This window comes from Bactrocera latifrons, unplaced genomic scaffold, assembly GCF_001853355.1.
Source record: "Bactrocera latifrons isolate USDA-ARS-PBARC rearing strain unplaced genomic scaffold, ASM185335v1 scaffold_8, whole genome shotgun sequence".
NCBI lineage: Eukaryota > Metazoa > Arthropoda > Insecta > Diptera > Tephritidae > Bactrocera > Bactrocera latifrons.
The window spans coordinates 3,448,216-3,468,658 of NW_017537489.1; the positions used below are offsets into that span (position 1 = coordinate 3,448,216).

General features: G+C 34.8%; 1 protein-coding gene across 1 annotated transcript; it reads right to left on the reverse strand.

The window, feature by feature from the left end:
- Positions 1 to 8,000: 8,000 nt before the first annotated feature.
- On the reverse strand, positions 8,001 to 9,469 carry LOC108976738. The gene is made up of 2 exons (XM_018946001.1): positions 9,369 to 9,469; positions 8,001 to 8,422 (listed from the first exon to the last, which is right to left on the reverse strand). Exon 2 carries the CDS (start codon positions 8,364 to 8,366, stop codon positions 8,109 to 8,111), a length of 258 nt encoding a protein of 85 aa, XP_018801546.1. The 5' UTR covers positions 8,367 to 8,422; positions 9,369 to 9,469; the 3' UTR covers positions 8,001 to 8,108.
- Between the last annotated feature and the right edge of the window lie 10,974 nt (positions 9,470 to 20,443).

Consider the following 20,443-nt stretch of genomic DNA (forward strand, 5'->3'; position numbering starts at 1 on the left):
ATAGCCAAAGCGTAACTGAAAGAAACATTTTATCATCGAATGCAAACTGAAAATAAAGTTCTTAACATAAGTTAATTTGATGTTTTTTAATTTAGGGAACTAGGTGCTGCTATTTTTGTATTGGTAATAGTATTGCTTGAAAGCTAACAGAAATGTACTTTTAAATTAGAAGTGCTAATAAATTCAAAATTTTTCCTTAAAATATGATGATGAAATTATGGAAAAGATTGACAAGGACAGTCACACAAGCTGCCACGACATCGCTAAGGAACTTAACATTCAGCATCAAATGGTTTGAACCATTTAAAAAAGACTCGATGTTTTGATACCGCATGAATTGAGAAAATGGCTCGAAAGGTTTTGCTGAGTGTTTGGTGGGATTGGAAAGGAATTATTCAATATGCGCTACTCCAGCCTAGTCGAACGATTGGTTCTACATTTTAATATCAACAGCTGATGAGATTGAAGCAAGCAATCGAAAAAAACAACTAGAATTGATCAACAGATAGGGATTCGTCTTCCACCAGGACAACGCTAGACCACAAACATCCTTGATGACTGGGCAGAAATTGGGAGAGCTTGGCTGGGAAGTTTTGATGCATCCACCCTGACCTTGCACCATCGAACCACCGTTTGTTTCGGTCAATGAATAATTCCCTTATTGAAGTAAAGTTGGCTTCAAGAGAAGCCTGTGAAAATTACTTGTCGCAGTTTGTCGCCGAGAAACCAGAAAATTTTTACATTGATGGATAATGTCTCAAGGGTAAAAATAGCAAAAATTGGTCAACGAATTTCAGGTTTGACGTTGTAGTATTTGATTTCTCTAAATAACTTTGGTGATGGTTCTTAAATTCGATACGAATGTGAGTATTATCAGTAGATCAAATACTTTCTCGTAGCCAATAATATGTCTAAGTATATCTGAGTAAATATTATTTCGCAAATATTTATAATTTCATTACAGTTATGTGTTTTTAACCCATAAGACTTTAATAATATTTAAATTTATATAATATATATAATACTTAAATATATATATATATATAAATGCTTACAGCTATATAAATACGTTTATATGACCAAATATGTTTGTATGTATGTATTTATATAGAACACAGATATTTGTATGTTTGCTTTAAAATATAATTTTTATTTCTGCTATTCATTGTTGTTGTCATTTGAAAGCGCTCAACTTATGAAGCGAGAAAAATAACATTTCGAAAATTCCATTTCTAAAAATATGTTGGAAATTAACCTAAGTGATACACCTACATCCTACATTGAGTGCGTTAACAAGCAAGACAACCATGGCAGCGATTCGCGGCAAAGATGTTTTCGGTTGTCGGATCCACCGATTTTACGAATTTCACTGTTGCGGTAATGTCCATAAAAATATATACATAAATACCTATATATATTTATTTGGATAAAAGAAGGATGCCAGACGGATTTAAATTGTTTGCGCAAAACTGAAAAAAAAAACTCTTTTTAATTCTTTAAAAGCTGCTTACTACTCATATAAAAATGTGCATTCGAAAAATATTAGTGATATGAATTCTTTTTGAAAATTCTTAATCTTCAAGAATACGTTTTGGTTTTGTCCAATTTCAATACTTTTCTGCTACGTGTGTTTAAGAAAATTGTCATTCTCTTTATTATACTTATATTAGGAATACTCAAAGATCGAAATTCAGCTTTAAAGGAAACTTCTCTTAATGCTGATAATGTAATAAAAATTGCTTAAAACTATTTACACGGATGCTATGGTTACAAGAAACTCATAAACTTCAAACTTAATGGGGAATGAATCGAAAGAACATTCTTTGACATTTATTTTTTGATAATTATCCCCTTCAGATGTTGACCGAGGCTACGTCTCAGATGGTCCATCCACTGAGTCTAATGAATCGTTCGAACATTTCGACTGTTAATTGGCAAATGACAGCCGTGATGTTTTACTTCAAGACCTGAATCGAAGCGGAATTAACCGCATATACTTTATACTTTACTTACCCAAAGCGGAAAAAGTCTAACGGTGTGATATCACACGATCTTGGTGGTCAATCAAGTGGTCTAAAACGTAAAATTATCTGCTCACCGAAGTGTTCTCTCAATAAATCCATTGATTGAAGCGATGTGTGAAAATGGCGAATTTTGTTTAAACCAAAAAAAAAAAAAAATCAAAAAAAAAAAAAAATAAGATAAAAATAATTAACCTTCAAGTGCCCTCTGCTTTATAGTGTGTGCGATTTCTCTTTAATTTAACAAATATACAGAGCTGATGAAACATTAAATAGAGAAAAATTTTAAATACACAAGAAAAAGAGATAAAATTGTTTTCGTACTTTTATTATTTATTTATCTTTTTTGACATATGGAAAAAATTGAAATATAGTACTATTGTCTTAGCTTGTTAACTCTCTACACCAGATAGTCGAAAAATCTTGTACGGGTAAGACGAGACAACTTTATTAGCCATATAATTAAATGTTTATGATGATTTTCCTGAATTTCGAATGAGAAGTTCTAGGTCCGATATTGAAACATCATTGACTGTTTACATCATCGTTGAAGTACAAATATTGTGATCATTGATATTACCTGATCTGTACTCACACTTTATTTGCCATTTCATAATAAACAGAATCCCTGACAACATTTGCAAATCATGCATATTGATTACTAAAATCATTGTTCGGTTAGCATCACGCTCTGTCGACATAATTGCCCAGTGGATTCGGTAATTTGAACAACCATGTATCTATTTCGCACCACGTTTACTCTAGTGAAATACAGTACAGTACGCACCGAATACGCTAGTACTGCTGTGGAGCAGATGAACTGAATGAGTTCATCCAAATCGAGCTGCGCCTATCCCCTTTATAGAAGATTTTCCGAAAGTATCTTAATTTGTGCGTTTACAAAATCCAACTCGTGCAAGAATTAAAGCTGTACCATACGATCGGTGAGTGTGCTCATAACGAGACCACCGATACCCATGTCACGTTTCGTTTTGATACATCGCTTGGCAAATGTCTAAGATTATTAAATATCGCGGTCAATAAGGCCAGTGCTGAGGCCAACCCGAGTTAGTTCAACGTCGTTCTGACAGTTGTGTCCCTCTCCAATGACAAAATTATGACATTTACGGTTGGAGTTGGTTCTACCCATTGGGTTTGCCGATTGGGATCTGTGTGTGAGTATAACCTGTGGACGATTTTCATCGAAAAATTATTTTCTCAGATGAGGACCATTTCTGGCTTAATGGCTTCGGAAATAATTGGCTATTTCGATATTGGGGTGAGATCATCGGGGCTTATTTCTTTCGAAATGAGGCAGAAAATGCCATTACCATCAATAACACGGTGTTGACCGATTTTTTTCCCGAACTTTGATGACGTCTAAGCATGGAAAAATTGCGTGCAAAGTATGGCGATTCGTTAATTTCGAGAAATGACACTGTCATATCTCCGCCAAGATCAAGCGATTTAACGTGATTGATTATTTTGACTTGTTTGGGCATACTAAATCAGAGACTTTTGCCTATTAACCATGAATGCTCCACGAGCTCGAAGATAACATCCGAAATTTTGCAAAAAAAACACCCGGAAACCAGCAAACACTTATGCCAACGATTCTTCCACTCCTCGAAACACTTTTCATAAGCACTTTTTGAGATGGTCCTCAGCACCTTCAGCAAATTTTGTCAAACTCATAAACCCATGGCTCATCGGCATTTATAATGCTCTCTATGAATGTGGGATCAAGCGTCTCTAAAGAGACCTGTTTACATTAGCCTTTTTGAAAAGAATTTAGCTGTATCGGGGCGAGTCTAACCAGAATGTATTTCATACTCAAAATATTCACCAAAATCATTCGAAGGGCCTCGCAAGAGATGTCGAGCACTCTTGACATCTCTCTTACAATTGACTGACGATTTTCAAGCACCATATGCTTCATTTTTTTTAATATTTTTGTCAGTTGAAGAGGTGGAAGGTCAATAAGATTTGAAAAGTTATATTAAAAGAAACATATGAAATTCTCGATCTGGCAACACTCAACATATATTTGAAGACACATACATATGTGTATTTACATAAGCAGTATGAATGTGCGTGCTTATAATTTTTTCTTTAATATATCTTTTTGCACCTTAATAAAAGTCGATGCTAAGAACGTTGGAAGCTGAATTGGAAAATAAATATTTTGCCGCCACTGAGTATTTGCATATTCATATGCAAGTGTGCCTCAGCTAACGGGAAATGTTGGCCACGATGTACAAATAATATGAAAATATTTTTCAATATAAATTTTGGTTAGGTAATCGCTGCAGGAGCTTGTTGGAAATTATGTTAAGGGTGTTTTGGTGGTGTTTTTGAATAAAAAAAAATTAGCTTTTAATACAACGAAATTTTAATATTTTTAAAATGTAAATAATTTTTTCAACTTGTTTAGAAATTTTCAAATAATTACACCCATATAAAATCTAAATATGTATATATATGTAAATACGTATATTTGCGTTGACATATGTACACATTATTAACTTCCTTGTACAACAATTCGTCATATATTTCGTTCAAAGTGACATGCCACATCGGAATTTACTTGTGGCCTCTAGCCGAATCGCACAGATTTTATTTGCTTTCACCATATTATAAAATGTTTTCAAAAGTTAAGTCATACTGACCTGGTAGACAAAAATATTTTCAATATTTATTCTATATAAATCAGCACACAATACACAAACACAGTTCCCTTTACCAAAATATAATATGCATATATGCCTTCCTTTAGCTGAGTGTCAGTATATACATATAATATGCATACATACATATATACATATATATATTATATATCGTGCACATATATGAGCAGTTTTGCTTGTATTTGTTATAAATGAGTTGCCTTTTGTGTGTTTTGCCCACTTTTTCAATTATTAATCATCTGAATATATTTGGCTTATGACGGTCGCGCGTTCGTTTCGCCAAACGAGTGGATTTTTCACCCACCGCCGCTGTCGTTCATGTTCTTGCAAATAATTAATTAATAATTTGAAATTTGTATGCAAAATGGCTTGCCAAGCAAATGGAGTGTGTAAATAATTTGTCAGTATTTGATAATTGTCAATTGGCATTATAGGGCTTGCGTTAAGAATGGGCACACATTTTTGATTTAATTTAATTAAAATCGAATGTCTTACTGTACGTTTGTTTACTAATAATATTATATCATATACTCCTATGTAAGTATTGGTAGGTGATTATTGCTGGAAGACTTCACATATGGCTTCGAAGGTACCTCAACGTTTCCTTGCCAGCTCTTTCAAGCAGCTACGCCACTCTCTATTGTAAGCGAATTCGTACCGAACAGATTGTCTTACTATTGGCCAGTATCCCATATTAACTAATTTGAAGATTTGTGAACTTGATCAGTTGTGTAGATACTTCATTCCTGATAAGATATAGCTGAGTTACTCTGTGTGCTATATCTTATACTGAAGCTGGTTGTTACTTGCTGTAGAAATTGTTGGTGGACACCTGTCTCAGATTTCAAGAGATGTTCTTTCTTTGCCAATTCGATTATTTAACGCCCGTCTATGTTTATATACCCATTTCTTTGTATGTTCCACTAAAACCACACATCTGACACCCTTCTACCTTTGGTCCAACCTCGTCGAAACAACACGTTTCTTGGGCCTACCAATGGATGACGTCCACAATAACTTAGCTAACCCTTGCCATCCTAACGGTTCTTCAAGAGCCATACTTAAAGTAGTAACCCGCCTTTCTGTCTGTAAAAAAATACTTCGATTATACTGTTAATATCCCAACAAGCCTCCGTTATCTCTTTTAACTCGGTCTATAAAAAGTTTATTTTGTTCTCCATCGAACTCAGAGAGAGATCGACATGGAGTGCTTTCCCATGTGCACATCATCTGTGTAGTGGGTGATGCAGTTCTAATTGAAGTCAGTTAGAAATGAAGAACGAATAGGTATCCTTAAGGATACCCATACCCACAACGTCATACATACTATGTATGCATTAGGGTGGTAAAAAAAAAAGTAATATTCTTTTTTGCTTGCTACTCTGAATAATAGGTTCTTAGTTACCACCTCTGTAGAGCAGTGAATTTCCTAAAAACTATAATTCCTACAAAATCTATGCAAGCAGATATTTTTCAAATTAATTTAATATTAATTAAATTAAATTTTTCTATCTGATAATATGAGAAAAATAGAAATCAGTATGATCGAGGACTGTTCCGTTACACATATGAGCTTACACTTGAAGAGCGTTTTTTCAAGTTTGTAATAATTTATTTCTCAGAGTACCAAGCGAATATTCGTTGTTTTGAACCACCCTAATATACATACTATATATGCTTCCACGCAGTTACAAAACCATTCAAGTTCGTTGATTTTTTCAGTTCTATCTTTTTGTCGGAATGCCGATCGCACAATTCTACCTCCCCAAATAAGTGTTTAGTATTTTCAATACTATGTGTGCGAGTACAATTTTTTATATATGTATCTATTTGGATGTTTCATAAAAACATTTTACTAAGTAAGCTTCACTACTTGCAACAACTTTATGTTTATGTATAATTGAACAACATTAATAAGAATCTCGTAGAATTTTAGCATTGTCACAAACCTTAAATTCGCCACACCTCAAACATAGATGGCGCTGTTGCATACAGTCGAGGCCGAGAATGTAGTGAGAGAATGTCTGTTCGTTCGTCAAGCCGTTTAGGGGATACTAACATTTACATTATGGAAATAATCACGTATTTCTATCGGTTGGAGGCGAATGTTTAGAGAGGAAATAATCATCCGGCCCTTTCAAGGTACATATTCTTGAAAATCTTAGGGTCATTAGTAGTCACCTTTTTCAAATATATTATTAATAGATGTTGAAGTTTGGTCACACATTTTGCAGAGAAGCAAGTACCGTTGTAAGGTCGCTGCCCGCTTTCGGTCTCAGACTTACACCACATAAGAAACTGGCAATATTTATGTTAGACTCTGGGGTATATTAACATTTCATAGTTGGTAGTGGGGATATGCTCAAGTTTACTTTGGAGGATTTTTGCTTGGTATTCTCAAATTTGTAGTTTTTTGGTACATTCTCAGATAAAAGTTTTCCAAAGAGCTATTAAGAGATCTCGTGTTAAAGTGAGTGACGTTTGAAAGCATATCTTGCCTTCTGATTGGGCATCAGAATATCAAACACGTAACAAGTAAAAAAAAAAAAAAGGAAAAAACGTTAAATTCGGTAGCACCGAAGCTAAATAGCCTTCACAGGTGCATTTCTGCTAGAAACTATGTGTTCAGTTTGTGTGGAAGCTATATGCTATAGTAATCCGTTCTGAACAATTTTTTTGAGATTATATTGTTACCTTAAGCAGTAATCCATGCCAATTTCGTGACGATACGATGTCAGATGTGAATGTTTTCCATACAAGAACTTGATTCCGATCATTCAGTGTTACTGAAACTACCAAGTGTTCGCCCGAGAGAAATATTTTGTGAAAAAAAGATTTGTGGTTTTAGGAATATAAAGACACCGGTTGCGATCAATGAATTTTACTCTAGCGGCTGTGTTTTCAAGTTTGCTTAGACCAAAATAGCGACCGGGCAAATGAAAATCTGAAAGATTTAATTGAGCAGTTTTATTTCAGGATTAATATCATACATATTTTTTATAAGAAGGGCAGCTGGACAGCTCTATACAGACTAGTTGTCTCTAAGAAATGCCTTGAAAATATTCTCTAGATTCAGTTTTAGGTCAACAAAAAGGGACATTTTTGCATTTAAACCTTTACGAAGCAATACTCGCGGATGTACTCTCGTACTAACGTTTTTCTACAGAAACAACTTTCTTAGCTATATGGCTGGTATTTACTTAGTTTTAAACTCGCAATGGAATTGGACATTTTTATTATTATCAATATTCAAGTTATTTAGATAATTTTTATTAACCAATTATTTCACCAATTTGCATATTATTGTACAATAAAAAATCACAACAAAACCTAATAAAAATAACACTTCACTTTTTGAAATCGCTCTCGAATTCACACCAACCTCAGCGTATAGTTTTCATCAGGTGAGAAAGAATTCCAACAAATTGGTGAGCCGCCTTACGCTCACATAGTTGACCAAGACCACATAGGCATAGGCGGTGTAAATATAGGCCCAGGCCTGGAAGTGCAAATGCCGGGCGGCGAACGTCTTGCCATTGATGTGCTGCAAGTAGTTGTGCCGCGATTCGCTCAGCAGGCGACGCATCACCGTGCCGCTCAAATAGACGATGCTCATCAGCAGAATGAGGCGCCGAAGATGGACCAGCAAAATTGCCATCTGCGCCACCAGTATACACACACACACACACAGCAGAGGAGAGAAGAAAATCGCGGCTAAAAATATAAACAAAACACAATTAAATAAAGTCAAAAACAACTGAAGTCAAAAGAGATGAGCGCAAAGAGGAAAATGAATGGCGAGCGGAGAGGCATTGGACGCAGCAACAACAGCGAAGCAGAGAACGAAATATAAGCAAATTTTCTTATTGTATCTACGTTTATAAATATTTGGGTACAAGGGCGATCTGATAAAGACCCACAACACCTCACTAGCAACACTTACTATCGTGTAGTAAATATTCGTAGACGATTAGCGACAAAATTTCAGCCGAATTGGACTCGAAACTTTGTTTGTTTATCCCACAAACGTGGTTTGTAGGAAATCTCGGTGTATCAAGCAAAGTGAGACTATTTTCGTAAAATCGTATAAATCCTCACTTTTTTATAATTTTCGTTTTTCTTTTGAGGTTTGAAAATTTAATGGACCACCCTCGTATATATAGGTGTGTTTGTCTGAATCTATCTATGTATGTACATTTTGTATGATCTTGTTGCCTACATATTTTTGTCACATAATATCTTTTCAGAAAAATTTCGACTGATAATTGGAAATTTTGCAATGAGTAAACAACTTACATGCGCATAACACACAGCCCATAGCATAAGACACATAAGACACACATAGAAGCAAATAAAACAAAGCACCCAAATGATGGAACATAATATATAGCTTAGCTTCCGTTCGCCATGCTGGCTAGCTGGCGGGCTGACCCCCTGCCTGCCGGACGGCGCGCCTTTGTAGCCGAGTATAGTGTAGAGACCACGAGCGATTCTTTACAACTTTTTTATGGCGAACATATTTTTTCGATCGTGTCAAATCGTCTGTTTTGCCGCCGCCACAATTTCACAATATGCGCAAGTACCCTATCGCTATGTGGTTGCTATTGTTGCACTTGCAATTGTTGTCTGTTTTTATGTTTGCACATAAATTTGTACTCACTGAGAAATAACCGAGCGAAAAAAGTTGAAAAAAAAACGACGAAAACTTTCTATACACTTTCACGTTGCTTCGTTGTTGCTCTAAATTGCTTGCTGCCGCCGTTAGCCGCAATTCGAGATACACTGGCGCGTTGGCGATCGTAAATCTAATTTGGTAACACTTTCGTTTTGGGCAGCTCGGCGCGCGCTGCCACCCTAGACGCTGCGCGGTTGGCGGGAAGCGGAAGCGTTAAAGAGACAAAATCCCAAAAGGCATTCACCGGATAAATTAATGTGTGTGCGTGTTTGTCTTCACTTGGGCGCGTGAAAATATTTGTGCGATAAAAATCTTGTTGCTTTTATGCAATTTTCAAAGCAAATAAGCAATGAAGTGCACTTAAAACAAAGTTTCCTAATCCACAGTAGCAAATAGCAATCTAAAAAGTTGTGGTTTAGTTTCGTTCTATTGGAGCCGATTTTTATTTATAAATTTCGTGAGGTTTAGAAATTCGTTTCATTTTTATCCGGCAATTCTGTACATTAGCAGTACCAATATGTTCGATGACAAATTTCAAAATTCTACCGATGTAAATGAGAAACTAAAACAAAAACGGAAGGGCATGCACTTACTTACTCATATTCTTACTCTAAGAAAAGAGCGAATTTTTTATGTCTCTGGCTACTTGCAGATATCTAATCGACAATTATGTTATAAAGTGGAATCAATTCCTGATTTTGCGCAACAAGCAGGCAAACTTGGCATGAAAGGAATAAGGGTCGCACATGCCGACTATTAAAATTTAAAAATCTCTAGTAGGAGTACAAACAGATCACCATCTTAAGAGGCATACAATTAGACAAGGAACGCCTTTTAACGACTGTTGTATAAGCTGCCTGGAGGGGAAAAAAGAGGAGACTATCAAACCATTGAGACAACCAAATTACGCAAGTTTCCCTTGAGCCGAATTTTTCATCGGCAAAACCATTCACTATAAACAGGAAGAGTAATCATATGGGGCCAAATGCGCTCTCTAAGGTAGATGTAGAAGAACTTCCTAACCAAGCATCTCATTCGTGACCTGACGTTGTCCTGATTTAACGAAATTTTTCTCCTATTGGTGACAGCTAACCATCTCTGGGCAATTGCTTCATTAAGAGAGTTGGGCAGTAGAAGATAGCTCAAGGAGATGATTCCATCCCAATCCCACCAAGCATGTAGCAAAACTTTCAGCTGTTAATCAGTGTTAATCCTGGCTAATTCACCATTTACATTTGCTCACTACGATTCGATCGGCACAGTTTTCGCTTGACATTTGCGTAAGTGACCAACTTTTCATCACCAGTAGTCATCCCTTCGGAAATGAAGCGAATTTGTTTCGACTCAATAGCGATTTACAGTTGGAAATTTCGTCATTAAAGCTTTTGCCCTAACTTTAATTCAAGTATTACCAATATTTTATCGATATTTTCGACCGGTGGCCTTCCAGAGCTGGTACCTCTTTGACATCAAAATTATTAGAACGGACTCGATGAAACTATAATTATGCGTTAGTGGCTCTTGCAGTATCAATACCATAAACACTATAAAATTTGTCCGCAAACAGGGGCTTTTCATCCATCTTAACATTTTGTTTCAATGAGATACTCTTTGAGCTAAGGAGACTAGAAATAGTTGGGGTAAAACCTGACAAATTTTGTGCACAACGTAATTTCTTGGTGGTATTCATAATGTGAAAAAACTTTTATGGAAAATAAGAATACTACTATAAATATTTACTTGAAACATGAAAACTATTATATTAAATATAGTAGTTTTTATGCAGTTAAAATCATGGTGGACAAAATTCAAAACGATCTTCTTATATCATATCTTACTAAACTGAAAAAACACATTATAAATCGTGGACGTAAGAGGACCAAACTTTATTGCAATGTAAAATATTGTAGTCAGATCTTGTATTGAATATAAAAATGTTACAAAACAAAACGAACTAGAATCTTTCTCGAACTTCTTCTGCCGTGATTTCAATATCATGATGCATGTGCAGCAACGTCAGGCTTATCAATCTATCTTGATGCTTGTACGTCCTCAGCCACGTTTTCATGCAGCAAAGTTGTCATTATCCAAAAGTCATTTGAATTTATCTATCAAAGACTCAACAAAATTTCCCATTTTTTGGTTTTCATAGTACATTCTTTTTCTGAAAGCAGAAAACTCAATTGAAATTTATCTAATATTTCTGTAGAAAAACGCGTCTTCAAATCTTCGCCGATTGTATCCCGCAAAGGAATGTACACTGAGACTCTGTAGTATTCTTCGTAAGTTTCATGCAGAAATTTTCACGTTTTGTTTGTCGGCCGCAGATTTTTAATTTTTCTTCGTCAACTTTCAGTTCTGTCGCCAATTTTTTCGTGTCTAAACAAATGGATCGAAAACTTGGAGGATAAGCCGGGAGAATATATCACAGATGAAGCTGAATGCAGCATCTATGTATTTCAAGTTCTCTATCAAGTCGCGTCACTTTAAATTTAGCATATTCAGTTACAGATCTGATTGGATTTATTACCAATTTAATTTGCATACGAGGCTAAACTTTGCAACTTCAGTGGTATCTTATCGTGGTAAGAAGTCTCACCATTTTATAATGCTTTCAATACCATGAAAGCCTCTAATGTAAGTGTCGTCTTCTCTGGGTTTCGAACCCATAAGTGAATATTGAGAATATATAACACTAAATAAGGGATCTCGAGGCACGGGTATGTAAGAAAAACAACACTTTCTGAAGGGATCAGAATCACAATGATAAATTTGACACTATTGGGTTTGTAAGGGATAACTGAACTGATAGATATTTTTACCGATTATTTGAATGAAGGGGGAATCAAACGAAATTGTAGTTGTTTTAAACAAGTAAATTGTAAAAAAATTACAAAAAATACTTAGGAAGTTTGTAATGTTCGTAAAAATATGGGAACAATTAAAAAAGTTTGTGAATAATTTGTTTATATTTTATTTAGCTCCGGGTGTTGGGCAAGATATATTCAATAGAGATCAATTGGACATTATCATTATTTATCGAATAGAGATATCACCCAGTTTTTATATGACCTAAAATGGATGGATCGATTTGACAAGGACTTCAGAACTTTGGGTTAGAGAATTATAAGTAAAACAGCAAAATCTTTGCTTAATGAAATTTATTTGAGACTTCTTATATCTTATGAGAGAACATTGTCTACTTCGGATAGTTTCAATTGCTAATTTTGCTTGAGGTCGATATATCACGCCATTATAGCAATGAACAAAATGAATTCTCAAGATGGACAACTAATCTGTAGCGCATATAAAAATAAGAACCCCAAATTTTTATTTATTGTTCTTATAAGATTTTCAGCAACTAAAGGGTTTCATCAACATCATCCACCTATTCAAGAATTTTCTCAATTAGTATGCGATATGGTTGTTATTGTTGTGCATTGTATTACAAATAGCAGATGGGCAGCAAATAGCACAGCAAATAAAAATATGTTTCCTGCTCCCGCAACACAGTTTATAGCCTAAATTCATTATAGCAACAACAAAAAAAACAAAAAAAATAATAATAATAAGAATAATAGCAATAACAACAAAAAATAATAATAATTGCAACAAAAATTTAAGTCAAAATAACAACAAAAACAACGAGAAATCAAAGAAATTCAGCGTTTAAGCAAAAACACGAAAAATTTTACAACCAGACGAACATTAACAACAATAAGCGGAAAAATCACGAAAATTAGAGCGACAACAAAAACTGCAATAAATATATCATATATATGCCTTTAGATGCCGAAAAGCAAGCACACTGTAAATACACATACACATATACATATACATATGTATACATACAAACATATGTACGGAGATGTGAGTACTTGTCTGACCGAGTTAATAATTTCATATATATGCGATGTGGGGGTTTGCTGCTTGTAAATATCGAATATGAATGTATTTTGTATGTGTGTGTGTGTTTATGTGTGCAAGTTTGCTTATACATTTGCATGTGCCCTAGTACTGCGGCAACGGCGAATTTATTGTTCGCGTCTGTATATATGAGTCACAGCGCATTTTTCCGCTGCACATGGCTGCCCGCTAGCTGTTGTTGTTGTCGTTGTTTTGTTATTGTAAGCGATAGCCGTAAACATAGCAATGCAGAAATCCAATCCTGTCTCTTATACACATCTAGATGTGTATAAGAGACAGGTATATATGAGTCACAGCGCATTTTTCCGCTGCACATGGCTGCCCGCTAGCTGTTGTTGTTGTCGTTGTTTTGTTATTGTAAGCGATAGCCGTAAACATAGCAATGCAGAAATCCAATCAGAAATGTGTGATTTTTGAGCTTTCATCGATTGCATCAATATTAACGGCACATTTATCCACACACACATATGTACATACATATGTATATACAAACATGTAAGAATATAAATATACTTTTTGTACGCATGGTTGCATGTTGCAGCTATCAATTTTATTAACTCGACGTTTGCTATTTTTATTGCATAATCTGTCGCTTATGTTTGTCGGCGCATAAATTATGCGCGACGCCGGCCGCTTGGCAGCTCCGCCGCTGGAGGCGTCAGCGCAACACTCGCCCACACATTGTTGCTAGCTGAGTTGGTGTTTGCTGGCGGGCATTAATGGCGCTCGCAACCGCGACAACAACACTGTTGCTGACACTTCACCAAACAAGAATACAAGTGTGTGCGTGTTCGTGTGTGTGTCTTTTGCCTTTGGGGCCATGCGGGGCGTATGAGTGACCACGTCAGCATGGCATTTCGCTTCGCATTGTGGGATTAGCATTCATTTTCTTGTTTTTCATTTCATTTATAGCGGCATTTTTCGTGTGTGTGCGTTTTCGCTTTGAATAGATGTTACGCTTATTTTTAATGTCTTCCTAATTGAAAGCATAGCGCTGACATGCTTTTGTATTTGTTGTTGCTCCTTTCGAGCAAGCACCAGTGCGGCTGCTGCTGGCTGTTGCACACACAATTGTGTGTTTGTTGTAGATGTTTTTGTAATTTTAGTGTTTATTTCGCTTACGCATATGTGTCAGTTACATTGGAATTTAGCTTTTAGCCGCAGCGGAAGATTTATTGCCGTCGCCTTGGCTGGCTGTTAGTCAACGTATAGCTGTTTGGTGTTGTTATTGGCCATGATCGAACGTGTATATCTTGTCCGTTTGACTTGCTGGGATTAATAAGTAATTATTTAAATTTGCAAAGGTACATTTTGGCATGCCCAAGGGCGTGGCGAGGTAAATGATTTAGGTTTTCGTGAATGCAAAGGTGAACTTTTCTATATTTATAAGCATTATTTCCAGAGTTTCCAAATTTATATGCTTTTTGATATATATACGCAGCTAAATTTCCAAAAAAATATATGCCTCTATATATATCTATATATTTATATATTATTCTTATATACTCACTTTCTTTTCCTTGTATTTGTCAGTGTGTGCCATCAGCACCCTGCGTTGCTTTCTAATTGGCACACGAGTTTTCAGCATAAAAAATGGAAAAGATGGAATGCTTTTTAGAAATATTTGACGTACGTTGACTTGGTATATTTGTCATTTTTTAGGTATTTTTAAGTAGAGAGATAAATTGCTTTTTCAACCTTGAAATTCTAATACGCTGATTTAGAACATTTATTTAATAAAAAATATCAATATTTTTCAAAAAAAGAAAAAAAAATTAGTTGCGGAAATGCATTTGCATAAGAACTAAAGTTACTTTTAATTTAATTTTTGAATTTAAAAATAATATATATTTGTTTGCTTACAATATATCGACTTTGCATATATATGAGAATGTTCTCTGAATATTTAAATCAATAAGCAAAATTAATTTTGGTTATACGAATATATTTATTATTTATTTAAAAACAAGTAAGAAAGGGCTAAGAGAACATTTTATACTTTTGCAACTTGTAAGAATCAAAGTCAGGGAAATACCTTAAGGTGTAAAAAGCTAATCAGAGGATCGGAATCTAAGCAAATTTATAATATATATGCAAAAATAACTCATGCACTTACCAACATTTTTGGCATTAAATTCGTCAGAAAAATGAAATCATTATACGGTATAGGGGAGTTGGGTTAGCATGGACGCGATTTTGTCTATTAACTATTATCAAGCCACATACTAAAAAGTGTTCCCTGGGTTTTCTTTAGGTATCTCACATACAATCACCAATCATATGGAGCAAAGTCAGATGGGTGATCAAAAATTCTGGAAATAACTATATGGGGACTGGGTCAAGTTTTCGTCCAATTGGATATATTTTAGGCACAAAGTTGTACCTTTATGAGAAAAACACGTTTTGTTATTTTTATTGAGATAACTCAAATATTGGCTGATATATGCAGCATAAAGTCACGCGGAAGTTCGAAAATCTTTATAAAGGTTGGCGCAAAAGTCAGAAGATGATCAGAAGATGCTATACATTTTGCAATTAACCTCTAATGTCAGTTCTGTTTTGTATGTTGTGCAGTAAACACATGCGAAATACACGTGTGTAAACAATGTTACGCTACATTGCGAGCAACAACCGATATCCCGTTTTGGCGATTTGCACTGGGCAGCAAGATCGCCTGATTTGACCGCTCCAGACTTCTTTTTGTGGGGCTTTTTGAAATCGCGGGCTTATGTCAACAAGCCTCAGACTCTTGCAGCTCCCGCATTAAAAAAAGGAGTTTTGAGAAAAACGCGTTTTAAGTTTTAAGTTAAGTTTCGGGCAGCGTAATAGATAGATAAATAGTTCGCTCAATCGGTCTAGTTGCCACGTCACTAAAATGCCTATAACTTTGAAATAATTTGAGTTTTGAAAAATCCTTTTAGGCAGATATTTTTGAATATCAAAACTATAGAATTATGAAAAAAAGTTCGATTTTTTTAAATTTCTAGACCAGAATACCCCTTTTAAAGCTTTTTATAGCTACTTTGAAGTAAGAATTGAAAAATATTTATTTTTTTTTTGAAAAATATATATTTTTTTTTTTTGAAGAAGCTGCCATTTTTCCAACAATAAACATTTTGACATGGCTTCGACTCATGACTTTTATTTATCAATAACATTTTTTTATGGTTATGAAGTAATTTTAAGCACAAAAATTGTTCCACCGCCAGACACCCTTTTCCGGAGGTCCTCCAGACGATCGGCTACGAGATCAAAGGAAACCAAAAAATTTCAAAATAAATCGCGGATACATAAAGTACAGTATATTTTCTCTAAATTTAGATTTTATACCCAGAAGAGGACTTATTAAGTTTGCCAACACCCAAAATGAAAGGTGGGAAATCCAACAAACTATTTGTACATACTATATATCTATCTGGCTGTGAATACAGAAACTAGTTCTGAAATACCGACATTTTGCACCGGTCCTTTTCTTCCTAATAAGCTGTTCGTTTGTCGAAACGGCCGATATCAGATAATTACAACATATAGCTGTGATATAAACTGAACGATCGAATTGATGTGCTTCTTTGGAAAACGTGTTCATTTGACGAGATATCGTTATTGTCTAAGACAAAAGTAAATTCTCTGAAATTGCTTAGATCTGTTCCACATAGCATGTAGGTTTTTAAAACGGTCCGATCACAGTTCTTTTAATCAATATTTTGTATTTGGTGTTAGAGCTTCCATGGTATCAAAGTGAAGGTGTTTTCTTGTTTTTATTTGTTTATTGAATAAAATGCTTCTTAAAAAAAANAAAAAAAAAAAAAAAAAAAAAAAAAAAAAAAAAAAAAAAAAAAAAAAAAAAAAAAAAAAAAAAAAAAAAAACAAGAAAATCACAAAAGAATTTTTATTTCGAAGTGAGTATAACGTCTACTAAAAATTAGTTTTAGAGCGAATTAATGACACTTAAAATCTAGAACCTTAGTATTTAATATTAATTCTGGCTGGTTTCGCCAGGTGGTAATTACAGACGATCATGTCGGCGATTTATAATTAGAGACCCCACTGATAGTGTTGATATATAGTATGATTTGGCATAGCTCAAACTATTTTGATAAATCGTTTGTATCTCAAACGCGTCAAGATTCGATTGGTGCCAAAATCATCATGTTATACTATATTGGTTCTTTGCAATGTTTGTTGCAAACTTGGCCAGTTTTATAGGATTGTGAAGATATAGGCCAAAACGATGATTATCTTGAAGTAGAATACCATTCATAAATCATATAGTGGATTTTTTTGGATGCCTTCGACTGGGAGAGTCTCTTCTTAAAATTTTAGAAGTTCTTCTTAAACAGTGATTGGAAGATTCCAACAAAGTATTTTTGTTATCATCTTTACTGAAATCATGATTTAATAACAAACAAATATAACGCTTAATTGTTAGAAGTCAAAAAAAGGGCACCGCTGCGTATGCGTAACCACAGTTGGTTGATATGTGTTATTTTTTCATAATATAGTAGTAAATATGCTGAAGAAATGTAATTTTTTAAGACTAATATGTGAAAAACGTCTGTATTAAAACAGCAATAATATAATAAAAATAATAAAATAATAAATGAAAATCTGCCTTTTTTCTTCTTTACTGGTGTAAACAGCGCTTACGCGGTTATAGCTTCTGTGAATCTGGCTAGATAGTACATAATAAAGCTACTTTTCTGTTTCAAATTATACCTATTCCAACCTGTCTTTCCAGTATACAGCTATAAATAAATCCGCTCTGTGAAATTCTAATTAATTTGAGATTATTTTCACAGCCACATTTGCTGTTAATAAATGCATTTCAGTTGTCCTTCTTGCACAATATCCGGTTCTTTCTCAGATTTTAAGATTTCATTCGATCGAAAGTGGCACAAATCTATTTAAATCCGCAACGTCACCGTCTCTCGTCTAACGCGACGTTGTCATCCACGCATTCTCCGCTGCTGTTGTTGCTGCAGTTCGGTGTGACGCTGCACTTTCAATAAAAACTACAAAATATTATAACAGAATTGTCATAAATTGAGAAATGAGCCGGCGAAAAGCTGAAAAGTTTGCCGACGCCAACAGTTGAGAGCGCAAAAACACGAGCAATGGCGCAAGAGAGTGGCGCAAGTTGCTCGTGTGGAGCGGCAGTGAGTGAGAATGCCGGTGAGCGACAGAGTGGGTGCAGTACCAAGTGCGGCATTGCATCGGCGCAACATGCAAAAATGTTGCGAAAAATATTTTTCCGCCAAAGAGGCGAAAAAGCAATTTAAGCAATTTAAATGGAAGCCAAATGAGCGCCATTAGAAACTAAATTTTCCATAAGAAAACACACACTCACTGCTTTGGCATGTGCGCAGAGCTGCACTCGTTACAAAAACCAAAGCACACACCTCATTGTTGCAACAAAACAAAGCAAATGCGATTAAATGAAGACAACAAATCACACATCTCGCTCCCAACAATTCTCCGCGTTCGCAACTCTGCCCGAGCTGTGGCATAAATTCTCAAACATTTTCAGGCCAGACGGTGTATGCAGCTGTGTGTGTTTGGATGTGTAGGTGTGCATATGTTTGTGTGGGCATGCACTGAACACACATCTACAAACACACGCACACCTGTTGCGCGGCAGCGCCGATGAGTTTACGTGGGCGCATCGCACCAACACGCACTCACATATATTTGTGTTGGTGAGGAAAATCTCTTTCTCTCTATAAAATATTTCAACAAATTATGTGGTTTTATTTTGAGCAGCGAAATAACAAAAATAAATAAATCCCACTGTAAGATGTCTGCATCATTACGGAGAAGTGGAAATATTTTAGAGAGGGTTACTTGGAATGGTGACAAGGGGCTTGTTTAGGAATAACGTTTTCATAGAATATTTAAAAAATTTAAGCATCAAGATTAACCTTTTTTTTTGAATTTTTTCAATATTTATGTTTGCAGTTTATTTTTATTAATATTTTTTTAATAATAATTAAATTTTTATTGTTGCCATATATTATTTACTGTGTTTGCTGTGAATAGTAATATTCTTTTAATTCCATCATTAAGTTTCAATACATATGTTTGTATGTTCATATTCGAGTAATTCGAATATTTTTACATAAAAAAGTAAATAATATTTTTCTTGCATTTTTTATGAATTTTTGGAACTTTCTGGAAATATATATTTTTTTTATATATTAATGTTTTTTTTTAATTTTTATATATTTTACAATATTTTTTAACCATTTGGGTCTTTTGCAAGATTTGGCGCATGGTGAAAATCTGGTCGATAGTAGATTTTTCATGTCTAAAGCTACACTGATGCGGTCCAATCAGTTTGCTGACGGTGGGCTTTAATCTTTCACACAATACGCTTGATAAAACTTTATGTTTAGGAGACGGGCGCAGATAGTGGGGTTTGCCTTTTTGTGAATTTGGCAGAGCACACTTAAATTTCAATCGTCGGGCATGCTTTCATTCGACCATATCTTGGAAAGAAGATGAAAATAGTCATTATTCTTTCGAAGTTTAGAGCTAATACAATATTGTGATGATATCGTAATACGACTACGAGTCTATTCAAAGTAATTAGCCTCTATGATACTAAGACTGCATTACCATTATTTATAATAATTATTAGTTGAATAACTTGTCTCACCAATTCTCTGTTCGTTCCGCAGGAACATCTTGTCAAGAAATGTAGTTGTAAGAGGAACAAAGAATTTGTGAAGTACTTTTTAATACAGAAGAATATACATCGCTTTGAAGTCGTATAACGTCCTGAAATTTTAAAGATTTTTGGGCTAGTTGTTTGTTCGATTCACCACACTGGAATAATATTTGATTCAGTTATGAGAGCTAAACTCTTAACGTTGCGATGTTCAGAAGTTAATTACTAGAATTTGCTCATAAACATTAACAGAGAGGAACATTTTTTTTTTCAAATTCTATTATTTAATTACGGTCATTAACCTTACATAAAATTTTCCAACTAAGCCGCTGTAAAAGAAAACATACTCATAAACTATAGAACATTTTAATAAATTTACAAAAGAAAATTTTCGCTTGGCGAAGCGCACAGCGCATCTTTCGCACTCACCCACCGGCACCTAGCTGAGAGCGAACGCTTGTGCTCG